The sequence below is a fragment of the Mercenaria mercenaria genome, chromosome 3 (genome assembly GCF_021730395.1).
Source record: "Mercenaria mercenaria strain notata chromosome 3, MADL_Memer_1, whole genome shotgun sequence".
NCBI classification, from domain to species: Eukaryota; Metazoa; Mollusca; class Bivalvia; order Venerida; family Veneridae; genus Mercenaria; species Mercenaria mercenaria.
The window spans coordinates 23,271,014-23,289,396 of NC_069363.1; the positions used below are offsets into that span (position 1 = coordinate 23,271,014).

At 33.4% G+C, this 18,383-nt stretch overlaps 1 protein-coding gene across 1 annotated transcript in view; it reads left to right on the top strand.

Annotated features, from left to right (window-relative positions):
• The window catches only part of LOC123525280 (allatostatin-A receptor-like), a 30,176-nt gene extending 12,289 nt beyond the window's left edge, over positions 1 to 17,887 (top strand). The window contains exons 2-6 of the mRNA XM_045304193.2: positions 9,885 to 10,006; positions 10,780 to 10,903; positions 12,452 to 12,660; positions 13,325 to 13,472; positions 13,845 to 17,887. Of these exons, the coding sequence (XP_045160128.1) occupies positions 9,885 to 10,006; positions 10,780 to 10,903; positions 12,452 to 12,660; positions 13,325 to 13,472; positions 13,845 to 14,273 (1,032 nt within the window). The 3' untranslated portion in view covers positions 14,274 to 17,887. The remainder of the gene's footprint in view (positions 1 to 9,884; positions 10,007 to 10,779; positions 10,904 to 12,451; positions 12,661 to 13,324; positions 13,473 to 13,844) is intronic.
• Positions 17,888 to 18,383: the final 496 nt, after the last annotated feature.

The following is an 18,383-nucleotide window of genomic DNA, read 5'->3' on the forward strand; positions in this document are numbered from 1 at the left end:
AATTAAAAAAAATATTTGCAAGTTTTTTAGAACAAAACCGGATGCTTTTCAGTTTTGATTTCAGTTCAAAGATTAATTTGTACGCGTTAGTCTTCTGGCTGTCCGTTTTAATAACAGTATTTTTCGCATGTGTGTAAGAAAGAGGTAGACCCAATAGCGCTGCGCTTATTTGTGAGTTGTTCTATAAAGAATATTCTGTAAAAGCATTGAGTACATGTGTATATTTTTCGTTATGCTTGATTTTTGTATACATTTACAGGAACATTTTTGTATTTTACATTTTACATACCACGACATCTGTTACAGTTGCATCTGTATGGAATTCTCCTGGCGGGGGATGACTTTTATGTACACTGTCTTGTAACTTTTGGGCGGCTATTAGGAGAGGGGCTTGGTGCACTCTTAACCTATGTAAAATAGAAAAAGTGGAAACTCCATAGGTCGCTCAACACGACAAAAACAAAATGTTGCAGGCTCGGTTTGACTGAGCCTGTTCATGGACGCTAGTGGAAATGCATGCTACCGTCCACGCCCTCTAGCCTCAGGTTGAGCAGAACTCAACATTTACACGTGCTGCAAGTACAAAAATAATTAAGAGACATCCGCAGATGTGTTCATACGGCGAAGCACATGGAACCTTCACTGCACCTCACATTGGTATTTTATTCTATTGATGGTTCCAAAGCGATGCCCATAATATGCCTTCATTTGTGTGTTTTTGTCGCTGTCGATTATTTATTTTAACTTGTCTACTTATGTACTTTAGTGTATATTATCATGATATACGTATTCAGACATACACTGCTGTAAGATTTTGGTAGGAGGGGCCGTTTCCTTTGAACGTGGCTGGCTTTATTAAATTTTGGTTCTTGTTTGTGTAATGTATATTGCATGCAGAAGGTACTCATCACAGAAATTAACACCAAAAACTGTTAATAACATGACTAAGTAAATAAACTCTTCTTGTGGAGTTCAATATCTAATGTTCCATGGCATTTGAATAACGACGGTTCCATCATTTAGCTAAGCTGCGTATGCTTATATAATTAGTAAGAGTGGAAGTTATTTTGAAAACCTCAATTCGAGTGTTTTAGTGCAGCTGTGGCGCACCTCATGCAATACAAAATGCAGAATCATGATATTTTATGACGCTTAAAGCAAAGATCCTAATCATGCAATTTCTCATGCAATGAAATTAAAATCTCATATATCAACTGAAAACAAAATATTTGAAATATTTCGTTCTGGGTAGTTCTAATTCGCTTTGTTTTGTTTCAACTTAAGCATGAAATAGGACTTCCTGTCGGAATAATGGATTTGTCACTGAAGGAAGTTATAAATAAATGGTTTAAGAAAGTGGAAGGTATAGTATTATTATGGCAAGGACCTTCAACTGTATGACGTTCACACATGAAAGAAATCTTCACCCATACCACATCAGTCAATGGAAAGTAATAGTGAAGTCAGTGAATTTAATCACTTGGCATTGGAGGCCGCTAAATAAGCTTTGAACATGAATTATAAATTGAACATTTTATATAGAATAGCTTGAATGAAATCATAACTTTAGTCGGTGGTTCCAATGACATCACTTAGTATCGGTTTGGTTAAATTAAACCCTCAGTTAACTGCTTACGACTTGTATTTGCACATGTCTTGCCGTACAAAATGATGACTTCGAGTGAGGAAATTGTCCAGCTAGTTACAACTTATGATAAATGTATATTCCAATAACATGTAAGGTTGTAATGTATTTTGCTTTTTCAATTCCAACAAGAACATTATTAATATATATGAGCCGTGCCATGGGAAAACCAACATAGTGGCTTTGCGACCAGCATGGATCCAGACCAGCCTGCGCATCCGCGCAGTCTGGTCAGGATCCATGCTGTTCGCTAATAGTTTCTCCAATTCCAATAGGCTTTAAAAGCGAACAGCATGGAGCCTGACCAGACTGCACGGATGCGCAGGCTGGTCTGGATCCATGCTGGTCGCATACCCACTATGTTGGTTTTCTCATGGCACGGCTCATATGTAGTTACCTTTGCTTCATTTTTATATTCACGTTTGTTAATCAACATAAATCATAAAAACTAAGTAAATAAAATACAGAGAATTTTACAAGGTATTGGTCTATTAATTAATGACGAGTGCAAAACATAAATGTAATATTTTCTCCACAGGAAAAGGCCCGTTTTCCTAGTTAAATCAATTTTTATCTTTTGATATTACCTCAGCAAGTCATACTTAGGTTTGGGCTTTATTTAAAACAATTCTATTAAGGTATCGTGTCCGTGATAATACATCCAATTTATGACCATTAGGTCAAAATGTGAAACACTCTTGGTCTGCTGATCGTATCATAAAAATAACGTTGTAACAGAAACAATATTTTATTACATCAGATCGTTTCTTAAGCCGTTGTCAGAATTATTCTATTTTCAGTTTATGTATAGAAAGACATTATAAAGTTAAATCTAATGTCAAAATTACAGTTGCAGAGTGTTTCAAATTTGGTACTTGGATGCTAGCCCTGAATAAATAGAGTGTATTGTTACAAAATTCTATATTTTTGCAACTAGTTCTACGAGACTACCATACTTTGGAGCTTAAATTAAAAAAATAATATATAATCATCTCTTTGCAAGGGTATCTGCTAAATAGGTAATTCAGCAGCGTATATCTGACGTCATAACACTTAAATGGTTACCTCCATGATCAAACAGTTTCTTAAATTTCAAAATGTTATATCTTTTGCAATAAAGGACCCTTCTGTCAGTTATATGAATACCTGGACCATGACTTTCATAAAACATCAACATATGCTCACGCTTTCCTTCTCCTGAACCAAAACGGCATTTGTTGGCCTTTTTGTATTTTTATAATTTATATACTATATTCTTTTAAAACTTTCAATTGTATGGACATATATTACATTCAATAATGCATGCTTGGGAGTGTTTTTTACAAGTTACTTATTTCAACGCGAGCACAATCGTCAAGGACGTATATATAGTTTGCTAGGTAGTTGATAAAGTCTAATGCAGTAAGCTATTGCTTTCAGTGTAATTTTTCATTTAGATTATATATTGTTGGATAGGTTTCAACTTATTTACTACAAGAAATGAATACCGCAACAGGTTTTAACTTTTTGGTAAAAAGTAACATTGCAATATTGAATCTGCTGACAAAGTCACATGTATGTTGAAATATGAAAACAAAAGGTCTTAGAACTTACAGATGCGTCACATAAATGATTTAAAAAGAAACACTAACGCTAAGTGTGCCATTGACTGAAAATAACGTATAATGCGCATTCTATGGATATTTATCCTTCACGACTACAAACGCCCTTTAATTACTTTGTTTCGTATTGTATTTTATGACAGATGGTTTACAAAGTTTATACCGTTGGATGGTTTGTGACGGACAATACAAATCATTCTAGTTATAAGCATTTGATACTCGGTCAGACCTAAAATAGTAAATGCAATTTACTGAAATCTCGGTTTGCTATACTTAATAACAATAGATTAATTGATGTATTTTAGCACCACTGAGCCAAATATTTACTGACAAGATATCACGTTATATCCACTGAAAATAGCATTAAATGGAACAGTGTCTTGTATAATGTTCTCAGTTTTGCCTTCGGTAATTTCTCACTACACTTTTTCATTATATATGAGACTAGAAATGTTTCTTTGCTAATTTTGACAATTATTGTGTAAGTAGACTTGACATGGATGGCATACTTTGAACCTTTGAATCTTACAAATCTGACATTTCTAAACATAATACTTAAACTTCATTTTGTAACTATGAAACGTTTTCATGTTCTAAATTATAAATGCCCAAACCGTAAAGCACTAATTAATTGCAACATATCTTCTTTGAAAATGAATTAACGACTTCAGTGAAAGCAAAAATTGTTTTATTGGTATTTATAGGTGCGTAGCGGATCAATAATGCATTAAACGTGATTGGTATATAAGCTGCACTTGCTGTTTAGATCGCTGTTGATCGCAGTGCACTGGATAAATATTATTTTCTGTATTTCGAATAGAGAACAAAATATAATGCTAACTAAAGTCAGTACTTATATTTAAAACCTATTTCAAAGGATTCTTTCTTTTAAGATAAATTATGTTTACCTGACAGACAGATTAGATTCTTCTTTTATAATAGTTAGTCAGAGGTCGTACACTCAACTCTGGACTACACCACTACGGCTTATATCATTTGATCCCTAAATATACAATCGATTTCATTTCTAAAATTTGTTTAAATTAGTAACATTGACTGCATTTACGCACTTGTAAGCTGTAACAAGATATTATAGAAGAGACACAAACTCTGTACGTTCTACTTGAAATATATATACCAAATATAAGAAAACATTTACATAAACATTTTGATTTCAAATTCTGCCCTTTCTCTTTACAAAAAGTGTCTTAAAGGTTATATCACACTAAATAGTTGTTGTTCTTTATTCTATATAAAACTGACCTATTTCCGATTACCGTAGCACACATCAGGACCCATTTTAAATTTCTGTAACTTATATTTTCTTCAAGAATATTGTCAGTGCTAACTAAAAATCAAAAGAAAAGTGGGGGTCATGTTTGATGCAAGAAAAATAATTTCAGTCAAACACACAAACTGCAAAATCAGCTAAAAAATGAGACCCCAAATTATACTGGTGGTGTATGATCTAAGTTTCCATGAAAAATTTTGTCATGTTGTTATTTCATTATGAAAATGCTACCTACATGTCAAGCATACATCTGTCATGTGATTTTAGCAAAAAAATTGCAAAGAAAATAAGGAAAATAGCTCTACAGAGCAAAAAACTAAGGACTATTTGTGTCCGCCATTATGCGACTACCATTTTTTTCGCGCCATTTTTCTATTTAGTGTCTGTATGCCTAAAGCGAAAAGGGAAACTGTTTTATTACATACAGACACTTCCTGTCAATGAAGGCCGTTTGAAAACGTATTTGCTTGACATTGCTACAGCATGGTCTTTCTTAATTAATTTGAAAAGAAAAATCATTAAATGTAAGGAAGATGATTTTAACACATGGATGTATGTAAATGTTTCACTTTAAAATTATTACAGGCATAACATTGAATATAAAATATAAATATGATCTTGCTTGCAGCTCTTCTTTACCCACAAACGTTTTTTATTATAATCAAGTAAGTGGTTAAAGAACTTCAAATAAGAGTGATAAAATGGCTGACTTAGAAAAAACATACACATACATGTATTACATAAGCTACTATTTTTTCTGTCGAAAATCTGTGTTTTTGTATTATATGTAGTGTATATAATATTCACATACAGAGAATTAAATAGTCTTTGTGGCTGAATATCCGTGAACCATTTAGCTCATGACGGTATATTTGTTTATCTTAAGTGTAACTATGCTCCCCAAAGTGGGAAGCATATAGCCTCCGCTTGTCCGTCCGCCCCACTATCCTTGTCCAGAGTATTTCTCAGCAATCACTGGCTGGAATTTAGCGAGGAGGTGCATATCTTATCTTTATGATTCAGTTGAATGATTTTTCACTGAGTTATTGCTCTTTGATTATTCAACTTTAGTATACTGTAATGCTATTTCTTGTCTGGCGTATTCCTCAGCAACCACTGGCTGGAATTCATAGAAACTTCATAGGAAGTTTCACTTCCAAGAGGAGATGCGCATATTATTTTTATGTTCTGGTCGGATGTTTTTTATTGAGTTATTGCCCTTTGATTACTCAACACCAATATATCATAGCGCCATCCTTGTATGGAGTAATTCTGAGCAATTACTGGCTGGAATTCAAAAACGTATCATAGGATGCTTCACTCCCAAGAGGAGATTTGCACATTATCTTCATGTTCTGGTCGGATAATTTTTCATTGAATTATTGCCCTTTGATTATACAACATTAGTATACTATAATACCATCCTTATCCGGAGTATTCTTTAGCAACTCTTGGCTGATATTCACCGAAACGTCTTATGAAGCTTCACTTCTAAGTGTGCTTTTAATATGCAATAATCATATTTCGGGGAGCATTTACCGATTTTACCGATATTTTCTTGTTAAATAATATTGTCATAGAGTATTTGTCAGTATTTTTTTTAATTACAAAAACATAATTATGGCAAGTGAGATTATTTTAATTTTGATATTAATAACTTCCTTTATTTGATGGAGATGCCTTGTGTGGTATATATTTCAGAGCTTATAAAATTGCTAGAGCCTGTAGTCATGTTGTGGACTTTAACTTCACAAAAGTACTATTACCGAATGTCTTCTTCTTCTTCAACAGTCGGCGATATATGACCATTTTGTGTCGATTCGCCGTAAAAACCAACTCACTCACTCGCTTCTTCAACAGATAGGCAGTGAAATTCAAAACACAAACACAAGTCACTAACTGTTTTAATCATATGTGTAGTTAACTGCGGCAAAATGCCCAGTCTGAAAAATAATGAAAGTATCATTTACTGAAAAAGAGTTGTCTTAGTTGAAAAAATAGTCCTGGGTAAAATATTTGGAATTAATGTAGACAACTCTGCTAAAACTTTATTGTAGGCTAAGGTGACTAGATAACTTTTATCTCCTGCCAACTATGCACTTTTATCTCTAGGCATGAAATAAGTGTGCCTAATAACTACAGTGGTCAGTGATATGAAAACAAATTATTTAAAGATCAAGCCAAGAAGTGCCCTGAGGAATGTGACAGTTTTTATAATGTACTAGTAATTTGTAAAAAACAGACGAGTTTGTAAAACCCACAGAATTTCAAAGGGTAAAAAATATTGAGAAAGCTATCTCTGCTACCGATAGAGAATGGTAGTCCAAATGGTATTTATCAGGCACAATTTGTCGAAGACTTGTTTCTCTTTTTTTAAGTAACAACTTTGTATTTTGTATTGTTTGAACAATGATTTATGTTAAGCATTTCTCCAGATTTGCAATGATATTTGATAATATATTACGCTAACTGGTTGATAGTCTTATAATGAATAATTCGATTTTTGCCCTAGTGGCCTTTTATATCTATCCAATCTGCTCTGTTTGCATTAAAATAATTCTGGAGGTATGGTATGGTATAGCTTCGCAATTTTTTCATCCAATTTGCTTGTGATAAATCAAGTATAAACTTAAAGTATTTCAGATTCATTAGGTGGGTAATTTGCCATTTTTTTTAAAGATTTGGTTTCATTAATGTTGGTACTTTGAAGAATATGTTATCAAATCTATTTTTAAACATTTTACCGATGATTTGTCTTGCCATTAATAAAAGACACAAAATGAAAAATGGACGGAAATAATAGAATAGCAATTTATTGTCCCATCTTTTCATCGACAAAATATGAATTTATTTGAGTCTTATTACAATATTGAAGTAATCTAGCTTAATCTTGAATTTATTGCATGTCTTGTGGGGAACGTTAGAGAATATTTCGTCACCTTAGCGCAAAAAGTGAATAAGTTCTTCTTTAAGTCAATACAGTTATCCACTTTTTGCGTTGAGTCGACGATTTATAATAATTCTCATAATGCCTTACATGATGTTTAAGGCAGTGTACGCAATATATCAGATATTTAATGTCGAGACAAATATCAAAACCTAAATTTTGTAATGTATACTTTTATTTTTATTTTCATATTTCCCTTCGCTTGTTAACATATTTATCTAATTTGGCTGTAAGACTGTGGTATATGTACAGATCATATGTGAAATAATGTATGTGTAATTATATGTTAATTCTAAAACAAAACACACTTATACTAATTTGAGTAAGTCAAACGTGTGTTTTTCGAATATTAGGTCTTAATCAACAGAATTCATATCATTGTTACGCATTTTCGTCTTATACCTGTACCATGGACATTTATGTATTTTATTTCAAACCGGTTACAAATTGAAACATCTTGCCAAAAGTTGGTTAAAATTAATTGAAATAACTGAATAAATAGATAAACGTTGGCATAATTAAATAAACGGAAGCAAAAAATCCATAACAAGTGAGCACTCTGAAAGTGACTAATTGTACAAACGTATTGACATAAGATTTTTGCGAGATGTTGTGCAGAAGGTAGTAAACCGTAAAATCGGTTTTGAAATAAACCAGAAAATTTACATGCTTCTTGCATTTTTACTAATATCTAGCTTTTATTTTCACCCATTTTATCATTTTTCAGTATCATATATACATTCAATGCCAAACTTGATTGAAATGAACATGCTGAAAATTTTCACCTAAACTGTGGGCGAGTAGCTTTAAGAAACAACTTCTTTTATTCAACTCCCGATGTCCAATACATGTCTTTTACACGTATGTTATGGAATATGGGATCAAAAGCAACTGGTTTAAACTCTCCAATACTGTTTTAACTACTGACCGTTCCATGGTGATCGATTCATTTGTTTGTTTTGTCCTTGATGTCTATACGTTTTATTTTGTCTATGTATTTTTTGTGCATATATCAATCATAAAATAGAACAAGTGGAAACTCCACAGGTCGCTCAACACGACAGAAACGAAAATGTTGCTGGCTCGGCTTGATTGAGCCTGTTCATGGACGGTAGTGGAAATGCATGCTCCCGTGCACGCCTTCTAGCCCCGGGTTGAGCAGAACTCGACATTTACACATGCTAAAAATACAAAAACAATTTTAGAGACATCCGCAAATGTGTTCATACGGCGATGCACATGGAACCTTCAATGATACACTATCGTGTAATTCCATGAAAAGCGGCGTATAGTCCCCAGTTAAAATAATGGATTTGCCCTAAACGAGAAAACAATGGGCAGAACTAAACAAACTGGAATTTAGAAAGGGGGACTGAGGTTATGGAGCCTGCATATCACAGGAACTGCCAAAAGACAGGCACCGTATCCAAGGGGTGGTTATACAATACCCAAAGCTATGAAAGCCGATCTTCCGTAAGCCAGCTGGATGGCTTCCTCACATGAAGAATTCAACGCCCCGAGTGAGGCTCGAACCAACATCGATGAGGGGCAAGTGATTTGAAGTCAGCGACCTTAACCACTCGGTCACGGAGGCCCCTTGCTGAGAAACTAAACAGTACCATTAACACGACATAAAACTTGTGCTGAACAATCTGAGAAGATCGAAATATAACAGCTCTGATTGAATATACGGGGAGACTTCTTACGGCCGCCACACGGCACAAACAACGCTGATAAAACCATATTTCTACATACTCACACTACTGTACTATTGGATTATGGTTTGACTGTGCAGCGTTCGCGGAACGTAGGTTTCCTGTTATCTGTTATTACACTTGATGTTCATCCTTTCGCGTCTTCTTTGTCTGGGGATGTCTTATACTATAACAGCAATTATACAGCTTGATATTTCCTTATCACTGGTAACCACTGACAGGAAAAATCATGTTAGGCTTACACAATCATTACAGCACAGTGTTTTTGATACAAATCATAATCATTTTCTTTGAATTGGGACTTATAGGTATCATAATCTTGGCCACGTTATTCACTAATTGGTCTCTGAATACCTTGGACACATTTTCTAAAAAAGTATTTTATCGCTGCGGAAGCGACAGAATGAAAACCGAAATAACCAGTTCATATTGATATTTCCATTAATTGCAACTGAATGAAAATTACAAAATAAAAATCATTTTACCAAAAAAAAACCATGAAATTTAGACATCTTGTAGTTTTAGATCAGATTTACTTTCCCAAATCCACACAATTTTTAATATTCTTCTTAAGTTTAATAGAATATGGGGGATTGCTTTCTTTCAAAGAAAGACTATATTTTTCTATATTTAGTAAATTCTAAAGACTAAAGATTTTTACATATTTGTAATGTTTTTATTTCAGGCAATAGCATCTTATTCTTACACATGGCGATTGGGCTTTTTCATGTGCAAATTTGTCTACTATATTCAGACCGTATCCATGATTGGCTCCGCACTTACACTCACTGTCATGAGCATTGAAAGGTAAATTTAAAAATTGTTATTTTTTATGTTCATTGTCAGCACTAACAATGTACCCTACCTTCTGACAAAACCCATCTCTTTAAAAATAAACAAGCATACTTTTACTTTATTCGGAAAGAGTCTTGGCTCATACCCCAAACGCTAAATCTTAGTGTTCATACACTTAATTTACATGTTATGCTGCCTTGCGCAATCTTTCTGGTTATGATCTTGCAGCACGGTTACTACGACAGTCAACATTAGGTGCTTAGGTTTTGCAAGAGTCACTTCCATAGGCAACATAAAAGCTATGTCAGCTCCAAGCTCAGTTGTTCTAAAACCAGTTCTTTTTGGTGAGGTAGGGCAGCTTGAATCAATTATCTTTTTATATCAAACATTTAACTAAGAGTGAAGGTAAAAACAGAGTCATGAATGCGCCTAACAAATTAATAACCAACACAACAATATTCAGAACTTGTTGACTTTTATTGGCCGTATTCAAAACCGTTAACGATTCTCACACAGAAATTTGGTGATTAGTGTCAAATAAATCATTTATATGACTTCCTTAATATTTACTGAGGAACGGCGAGAACCAATAACTAGTTCCATCTCATTCTGATATTGCGTAATACAAATGCCACTATGCTACACAGTCTGTTTGAACTACCGAAAATGGATTCAATTATTGTTTCTACTGTAATTGAATTACATAAAAATTATGTCTTTTAAGAAAAGTATATCTGTCAAAGATTAGAATGGATTTATGATTCAAACTTCTCTATTCATTACAGATTCATTGCCATCCGCCATCCACTAAAAGCACGTTCCTTGTGCACGAAGCGCCACGCGCGGATTGTGATCATATCCACGTGGATTACGTCATTTGCTACGGCTGTACCCACGATTTTCGCAATTGTAAGTAGATTGTAAGCTATAATTAACTTGAGGATGTTTTAAACAAAACTCAAGCATCACCATGATTCATTTATTTATACAAAATGTATATAATTATAAGGTCGCAAAAGATTGACGTAAATAACATGAACAACTTCTAATAATGTACTTTTCACAGTGAAAGTATACCATATATATTTACTCTAATGATTCAATAATTCACTAACAATGAGTTTCATTTTACAATACGTTTTCCTAGTCATTTTTTGTGCGTAAATAGTTTTAATCAATTATCTACAGTCAAAATGTTAATGAATTGATAGGACAATCCACCACTCCGCGTCATGATTTATAAACTAACAATGCTTAAACACACACTAACCAAATAATGAAATCTTTGCGCGACCAGAGCATGAAAAGATACTCTATTTTTAATCTAGGCAAGAAAATGGTTACAATTCATCAAGCTCATATCTTTTCATCAGTAATTTTCAACACAATATTCTCTTACAGTTGGCTTATCAGGTGTTAGGTATGCTTAACAGTTTGTTTTTACAGATGTTTGTGATGTTTATTTCATTCAAAATAGAGGTGAAACTTAATATTTTGTGGTTAATTACGTAACTAAAAAATGCCTGAATATTTGACTGAAAGGCACGCATGCAGAAATAAAATAAGTTTACTTTGATAATTTCTTTTATATTATTAGTATTTCATCTTAATATAATGTTAAACTATAACAACGAAAATGAACATTTATTACTGGCTTATAAAAGTGATACGAAATATCTCTCAACACTAAACCAATACACGAAATACCAGTAAGTTGAAGGCTTATCTAGACTGTCACACTTTAACTACAACTATAATAATGAAATTATAGATCAGTCTATTTAACAAATCATTAGTCAAAAGACGCAATGTAGTAATAAAACTTGCTTTAGTTATCCACCGAAGTTGTAAGATCTTCCAGCCAAGGGAATACGCCGATTGTTTATGAAAACTGCGGTGTATTATATAAGTGGCTTTAAACAATCCTAAACATTCTGTAAACATGGTTGCAGACTGACGAAACTTGGTCAGAACATAAATGCCTTCTTTGTAAATATATAGAGTTATGATATATAGTTTAGAGATACAAGCTAATTCTAATTATTTCATGATCTATTTATGTTTACAAAAACACGTTTACAGGTTATGTAGAATTGTTAGTTGCTCTAAGAATTCGATCTAATTTCTTCACATTTCATTTAAAATACTAGTGTTTCTTTACCTTTAGTAAAATTTTGGTGGAAATGATGTTCAATCACACAAAAACTCTACAAAACAAGGGTACATATCCAATAAGTCAACAACAACATGATGCGTGTGGTGAAGCTAATAAGTACCAAACATGCTCAATCTTTCAATGATTTACGCAATAAAACGTCTCTGAAGGTATAATAAAATACTGCAACAAAGCAAAGTTATAACTGACTTGGTTTTTCTAAGTCTATTTGAAAGAGGTTATGATATATGCAACGCGCACATAGAATAAGCATACGAAAATATTTTGAACACTTGTTGCAGGAATATCGAGAGATAATTGGTAGATATCAAACAGCAGTCTGGTGTCACAAATACTGGCTGGAGAAACCAATGTTTGGTAAAGTGTTCGAACTATACATGCTGGTGCTAATCCTCGTCATACCATTCGCTGTGATGATCATTACATATACATGGATTGCCAACATCATCTGGCATGTGGCCACGCGAAGAGCTGATATGCGCTCTGGCAGGTATTAAAATATAATCAAGCACTTTACAATGTAAGAAGAATATAACAGTGTATTTGGACAGTGAGATAATCTGAAAAAAAAAGATTATATTTAAGATACAAGAAGCTATAACATTCGTATGTACAGTTTGTCATCAGTTATAATTTTATCTGACATCGCTTTGACAAAATCGTCTAGATGTCCAGATAGTTTTGAGAGCACTTAATTGAAAATAAAACTTATAAGAAGATCCTATGGAAGAATGCAACCGTGCAACCATGCACAATTATAGCAAACGCGGTTTGATTTTGTCTGTTTATGACCGGTAACCCCTCACACCTCACAGCATCGATCAACGTAACAGAATTTTATTAAACATACAAACTGAGTGTTCTCCATGGTCCAGAATATATGATAAATGATAAATTGAGACCAAGTACGAAGTCAGATGTTGCTGCACTCCTTTAACTTTGACTGGAATGCAAGAGTATTTATCATACTTTCTTATGTTCAAGACTGTCTAGAGCATTGAGCAGGACAAATGTGCACGTGTAAAACATACATGTCTTCGGATCAATTATAGCAGCTGGATAATATTAACATCATTGTTTAGATATTGAACATATATAAATGATAACTTAAAGAATTACCCCATAATGAAAGGTTATATTGTATTTGTTTACAGTTGTATTTCCGATGCAAGCGGAGATAAACCCTTGTTGACACCGGCTACGGTGGCTCAGATAAAGCCACCTATTGTGCCTATCACATCTCCCTTGTCTGTTGGTCCGACCACCAGGGCTTCTACCGACGATGATAAGACTCGTAGACAGGTATTGATGTTTTGCCTGATGATTATTAAGAATATTGATATTGAAGTATTGTTCACAAACAAATAAATTGTTCAAATCAGGCCTATTTTATTAACGTGTTATGTATTAGTGGGATAAAGGTAACGATTCAACATATATGTAACATAATTTATTCTTTTATAATGTCTTCAAGAATACTATTCAATAATAATTTCTGGTTATCTAAGACATCAGCTTTAACTTACATTAACAATCATTCATTTTGGTGTATCACGATTGCAAGTCACGCAATGGAAATTCTCAAATGTTGCTTCATTATGTATCTGAAAATGTTGAATTACACTCGCAGTCTTATGTTTAATTACGCAGTCACAAGTCCGTCTCTTTTTTCAGGTTGTCATGATGCTTATGGTGGTTGTCGTGTTATTTGCCGTCTGTTGGACGCCAATTCTAGTCAACAATGTACTAGTTGCCTTCGAACACATGGATTACCTAAGTATGGGGTACCTGAAACCGCTCAGAATGGTGTTTCATTTGCTTTCTTACGCAAACAGTTGTGTAAATCCATTTGTCTATGCCTTCATGTCCAAGAATTTTCGAGATGGATTCAAACAGTCCATTCTGACATGCATTAAGGGCCAGGCATACCTTAGGCGTTCACATACGACTGCACGCTCCATGACATCAACAACACGTGCTTCCGTATCAAACGGTTGGTCCATGTCGAATGGAAGTGAAGCAAAGAATTCAGGTCAAAAATTTGATTCTATTGCTCTACGTCGCCCAAGTGAATTTGAGGATGCAGACAATCGACGTCTATAATTTTTCATATATCATGAAAAAGACAAGCTTTCAAAATGGTCTCAAACGAAACGAGAAATGAAGCATTAATTTTCATTGAACCAAACATTGGCCAGTATTATGGTGTTAATACTTTTCTTGTCTTTCATGCCAATAAACGTCTTGCCTTCTTGTTAAAAGATAACCTGAATAATGATTTTAAAAATTCAGTTATCCTAATTGAAGAAAAAATGTTCTTTACGAATTTATCGTTAAGTGTTGGTCTTTACTTGTTATGCTTTCAAAAGTAGATGCATGTCACTTTATATTGCAATAAGTCTACCTCCTTTGGGGACAAACGTCAATACAGTAAACATTTTCCAGTGGGACTACTAGTATTCGGAGTGGTGTCATTGTATGTTTCTAATCTTATAGCTTTCAACGTGTCATTCTTCCCGACTGCATCATGAGCAGTGTAACATCTGACTTGAAATCAGATTTTAAAGTAAAATGAGCAAAAAAATGATAAAAGTTTTCACGAAATGAAAACGGCACTTCTACCTTTCTTTGAACTTTTGAACAATGCACATTTTTTCATTCATCAGTGATTTTCAGTTGAAAAGCAATAACAGGAAAAGAATTTTAATAGAAATACGTTGTGATGGTTTGTATTTTAAGGAGCAACTCTATTTCATACATTGAATTTCTATATTACTGCTGTGACATTTACAGTTACAATAAGATAAGGATAAAGTCGAAAGCGTATCTCCTTATGTCTGCAGTATATATACAATCATGGAACTGGCGTAACTCATAATGTACGTCTGCGGAAATGTGATGTAAAGTGTTTATTATGTACTGTCACTAGTTTCAGCGTCAAAACCATCACCCAGATCACTTACATTGTTTGAATAGAATATCTTAATGGAACTGTTACGGCCTTATGAATTTACATTTGATTGAAATCAGCTATGATTTTATCAAAATGAGATGGTCATTAAACTTTGTGCTCGGCGTCAGTTGTTGACAAACGTAAGAACGAAAAACCGAGTAGTTTTACACTTTACGTTGGGCGATCTGTATGAATTTAGGGGCGCATTTAAGGGAGCATTTTAGCCAACACTTTCTGTGTGACAGCCCTGCTGTATTGAACTTAGTATTCGGACAAGTTAGATAATAGATCGCAGTGCATTTCAGTTCATTTGATGTCTTTGAATTCATTATATTCAGACGAGTTAAACGATAGTTTGTGAAAACATCGTTACATATTTTACCTAACCGAATGTCTGTGTGTCTGTTTTGTAAATACACTGTATTGTTCACCAAGGATGTAAATACTTATAACATTATGTGCATACATTGTAACCGCCAAAGCAGCATTTAATCTATGAGCAGGTCTCATTTGTTTCATTTTTGACTATATGTAAACATATATATCAATCTTTTTGCGATCACCATTGATTTTGTTTGTACGCATTTCTAAACGATTAATTTTATATGATTTATTCGCACATATTGCTTCATGTTAAAACAACAAACATATAGAGACGTAATTACTAAACGTACTCAATTTTTATTTCACTGTGTCAGCTGAATCATTTAGATAGACACAAGTTTAATCAGAAATGAAAAGAAAAAATCAAACGGAGAAAAAAATGGCTCGTGAAATTTCTGTAGTATCATTAAACTCCACGCCTAAGGCATGTTACAACCTCTGTTTTGACGGCATATCTTTAAGACATGATGTTGCATAAAACGGATTTGATGTTATGACGAATGTAGAGTAATTTGTATAATATGTTCCTATCACTATTAAACTTCTGTTACTGCTTCAGTAGGAAATGAATGTCCGGAAACGTAAAGTAAAATACATTGCTTGGTTATGTCAGCAAGACTGACCAATCAGTGACTATAGGAGTACAAATTGAGTTTTGAACTTTAATTACCCGCGTATCAGTTCATTTTTTATCCAATGAGGACCAATCAATAGACGTTTTGTTGTTTTCTTTGATCAAATATTTATATGTGCTATAAATAAAACCATCATTCTGATATTTATTTTTTAGTTTGAAAGTTTATTTACTGGAATATAAAGTTGTATTACAAGTAAGAATACGTATAAGTAGAAAAGTCTATATACCTTAATCTGATGTTCGAAAATTATCTAAAAGCGCCTTCTTCTTGTGTGTAAATGTGTTTAAAAAGTATATCGCGAATGGTCAGAGACAGCCCTTTGAGACATTACATCCAGACGTTAACTCAGTTAACGTGCTCCAGAGGATAGTTTAGTGCAAACACCCATTTGTTAGACTGGAATCAGTCGTTAGAGCTGTTCTTTAAAATAAATATCTTTGCCATAAAATCCTCTCAAATAGCACTGAAGAAAGAAATAAACTTCATTACAGATTACTTGACTTCAACAGACTTTGTAAGTTTAATTATTTGTGAAAACCTGTCGAAATTGTTCCGTGGGAAAATGACCAAGAAATGCACGATCACAAATATATGAAAGCTTCAAATGTCAATATATATCACACTGTGTAATTACTGTCCATGTGGCTTTCAGTTGCATGGTACGTTTCGAAAGTCATCTTCATTCATTAGTTACTATAAATGTCCCTCTCAAAATGTTTGTACCTGGGGAACTAATATTATATTATTTACGTTAAATGACCTTTTCTCGGATCTCTACCAGCTTAATACCAAGGAAGTCTATCAGACTATATCTATAGGTAAAAAGTAAGTTTATTATGAATTAAAGGTAGCTTCGTATTAAATAAAGGTAACGTATTACACAACTCTGTAAATAACTTGTAGCATTGTTCATTACCCAGTAAGAAAACACGCAGGATTTATTTTCAATTACCGACGCATCACACTCATATCAGATTGCAATTTTCTACAGGGTGGCTGTTTAGATGCGACGATAAATATTTATTAAAAGGAACAGCTTTTTGTAATTGTTTTCTCTAGACTGTCAGTTATGTCTGAATTCGCAAGGAAAGATTAAGCATCTACTGAGATAGTCACGTGATACGATCTTATCTAATGACAACCAATTTTCTTTTAGACAGCTTATTTTCATGTCTAATCTCAAAATCTGTACACAGTTTAGGTTGATAGTCTTCCATAATTCATATGTACATGTAGTTCATATTCTGTTGTGTTTATTTCGCGCGAACTCAAAAAAAATACATTATTAAATGGACTTCAATGAATTCCATCCAGTTTACTGCTTCATCACACTAACATCTTCGAGAAGTGTATATTCTACATTATTTATTTATATGTGACAGACTGGTCAAATGTATAACACAAATCATAAATCCAGTAGAACAGGATAAATAATGCTGTCGTTCTAAGATAAAGCAGTTTAACTTAAATGATATCTGTGCAGTTTTTTTTATCAAATATATATGTACGCATTTACCGGTTACATTATTGTCACTCTTTGTAGGATGTGTTTAAAAACCTAAACACTGTGGATGTTTTTTTCATGTTACAATATATCCGACAGCTATGTTTGCGTCTTCCTGTGTAATATTCTTGTTGTATTAAAGATGAAAAATGATTATATATTCATACAATGTTCATAATATCATGACAATGTTGTAAACTATCAGCAGATTATGAAATAAATATTATTTTTACCACAAGTCTTATCTCTGCGTTCTCCTTAATTAAGTGATATATTTCCCCACCAATTTCCGACATGGTATACTAACAAACGCGTTGAACATTATGATTATATAGTTTATACATGAGACAGCCAAAAGGTTCCAAGAACAAAAATTGCTGAGAAACAGAGTGTATTGCAACACCATGTACAGTTACCCGACGCAACCAAAGAAATGTAAAATAAATTGGAAATTTCAACTTTACGATTTCAGCACGAATACATTAATTTGAATATATACATTTCTGAGAAACAGTCTAATGACAACTGGCGGGAATGTATATCAAGCGACAAATATTGGAATATATTATGTGACAAATTGACTGTTTAGTTATTTAATTGATATTCACTTACAATAATATACTTCATGGAATGGAAATGCTTGCGGCACTCGTGTTCATATGGTTTGTGAAATATTTATAGATTTAATATATCTTGTTTATCAAGGACAGTTGGCAATTTTGTTGTAAAAGAAT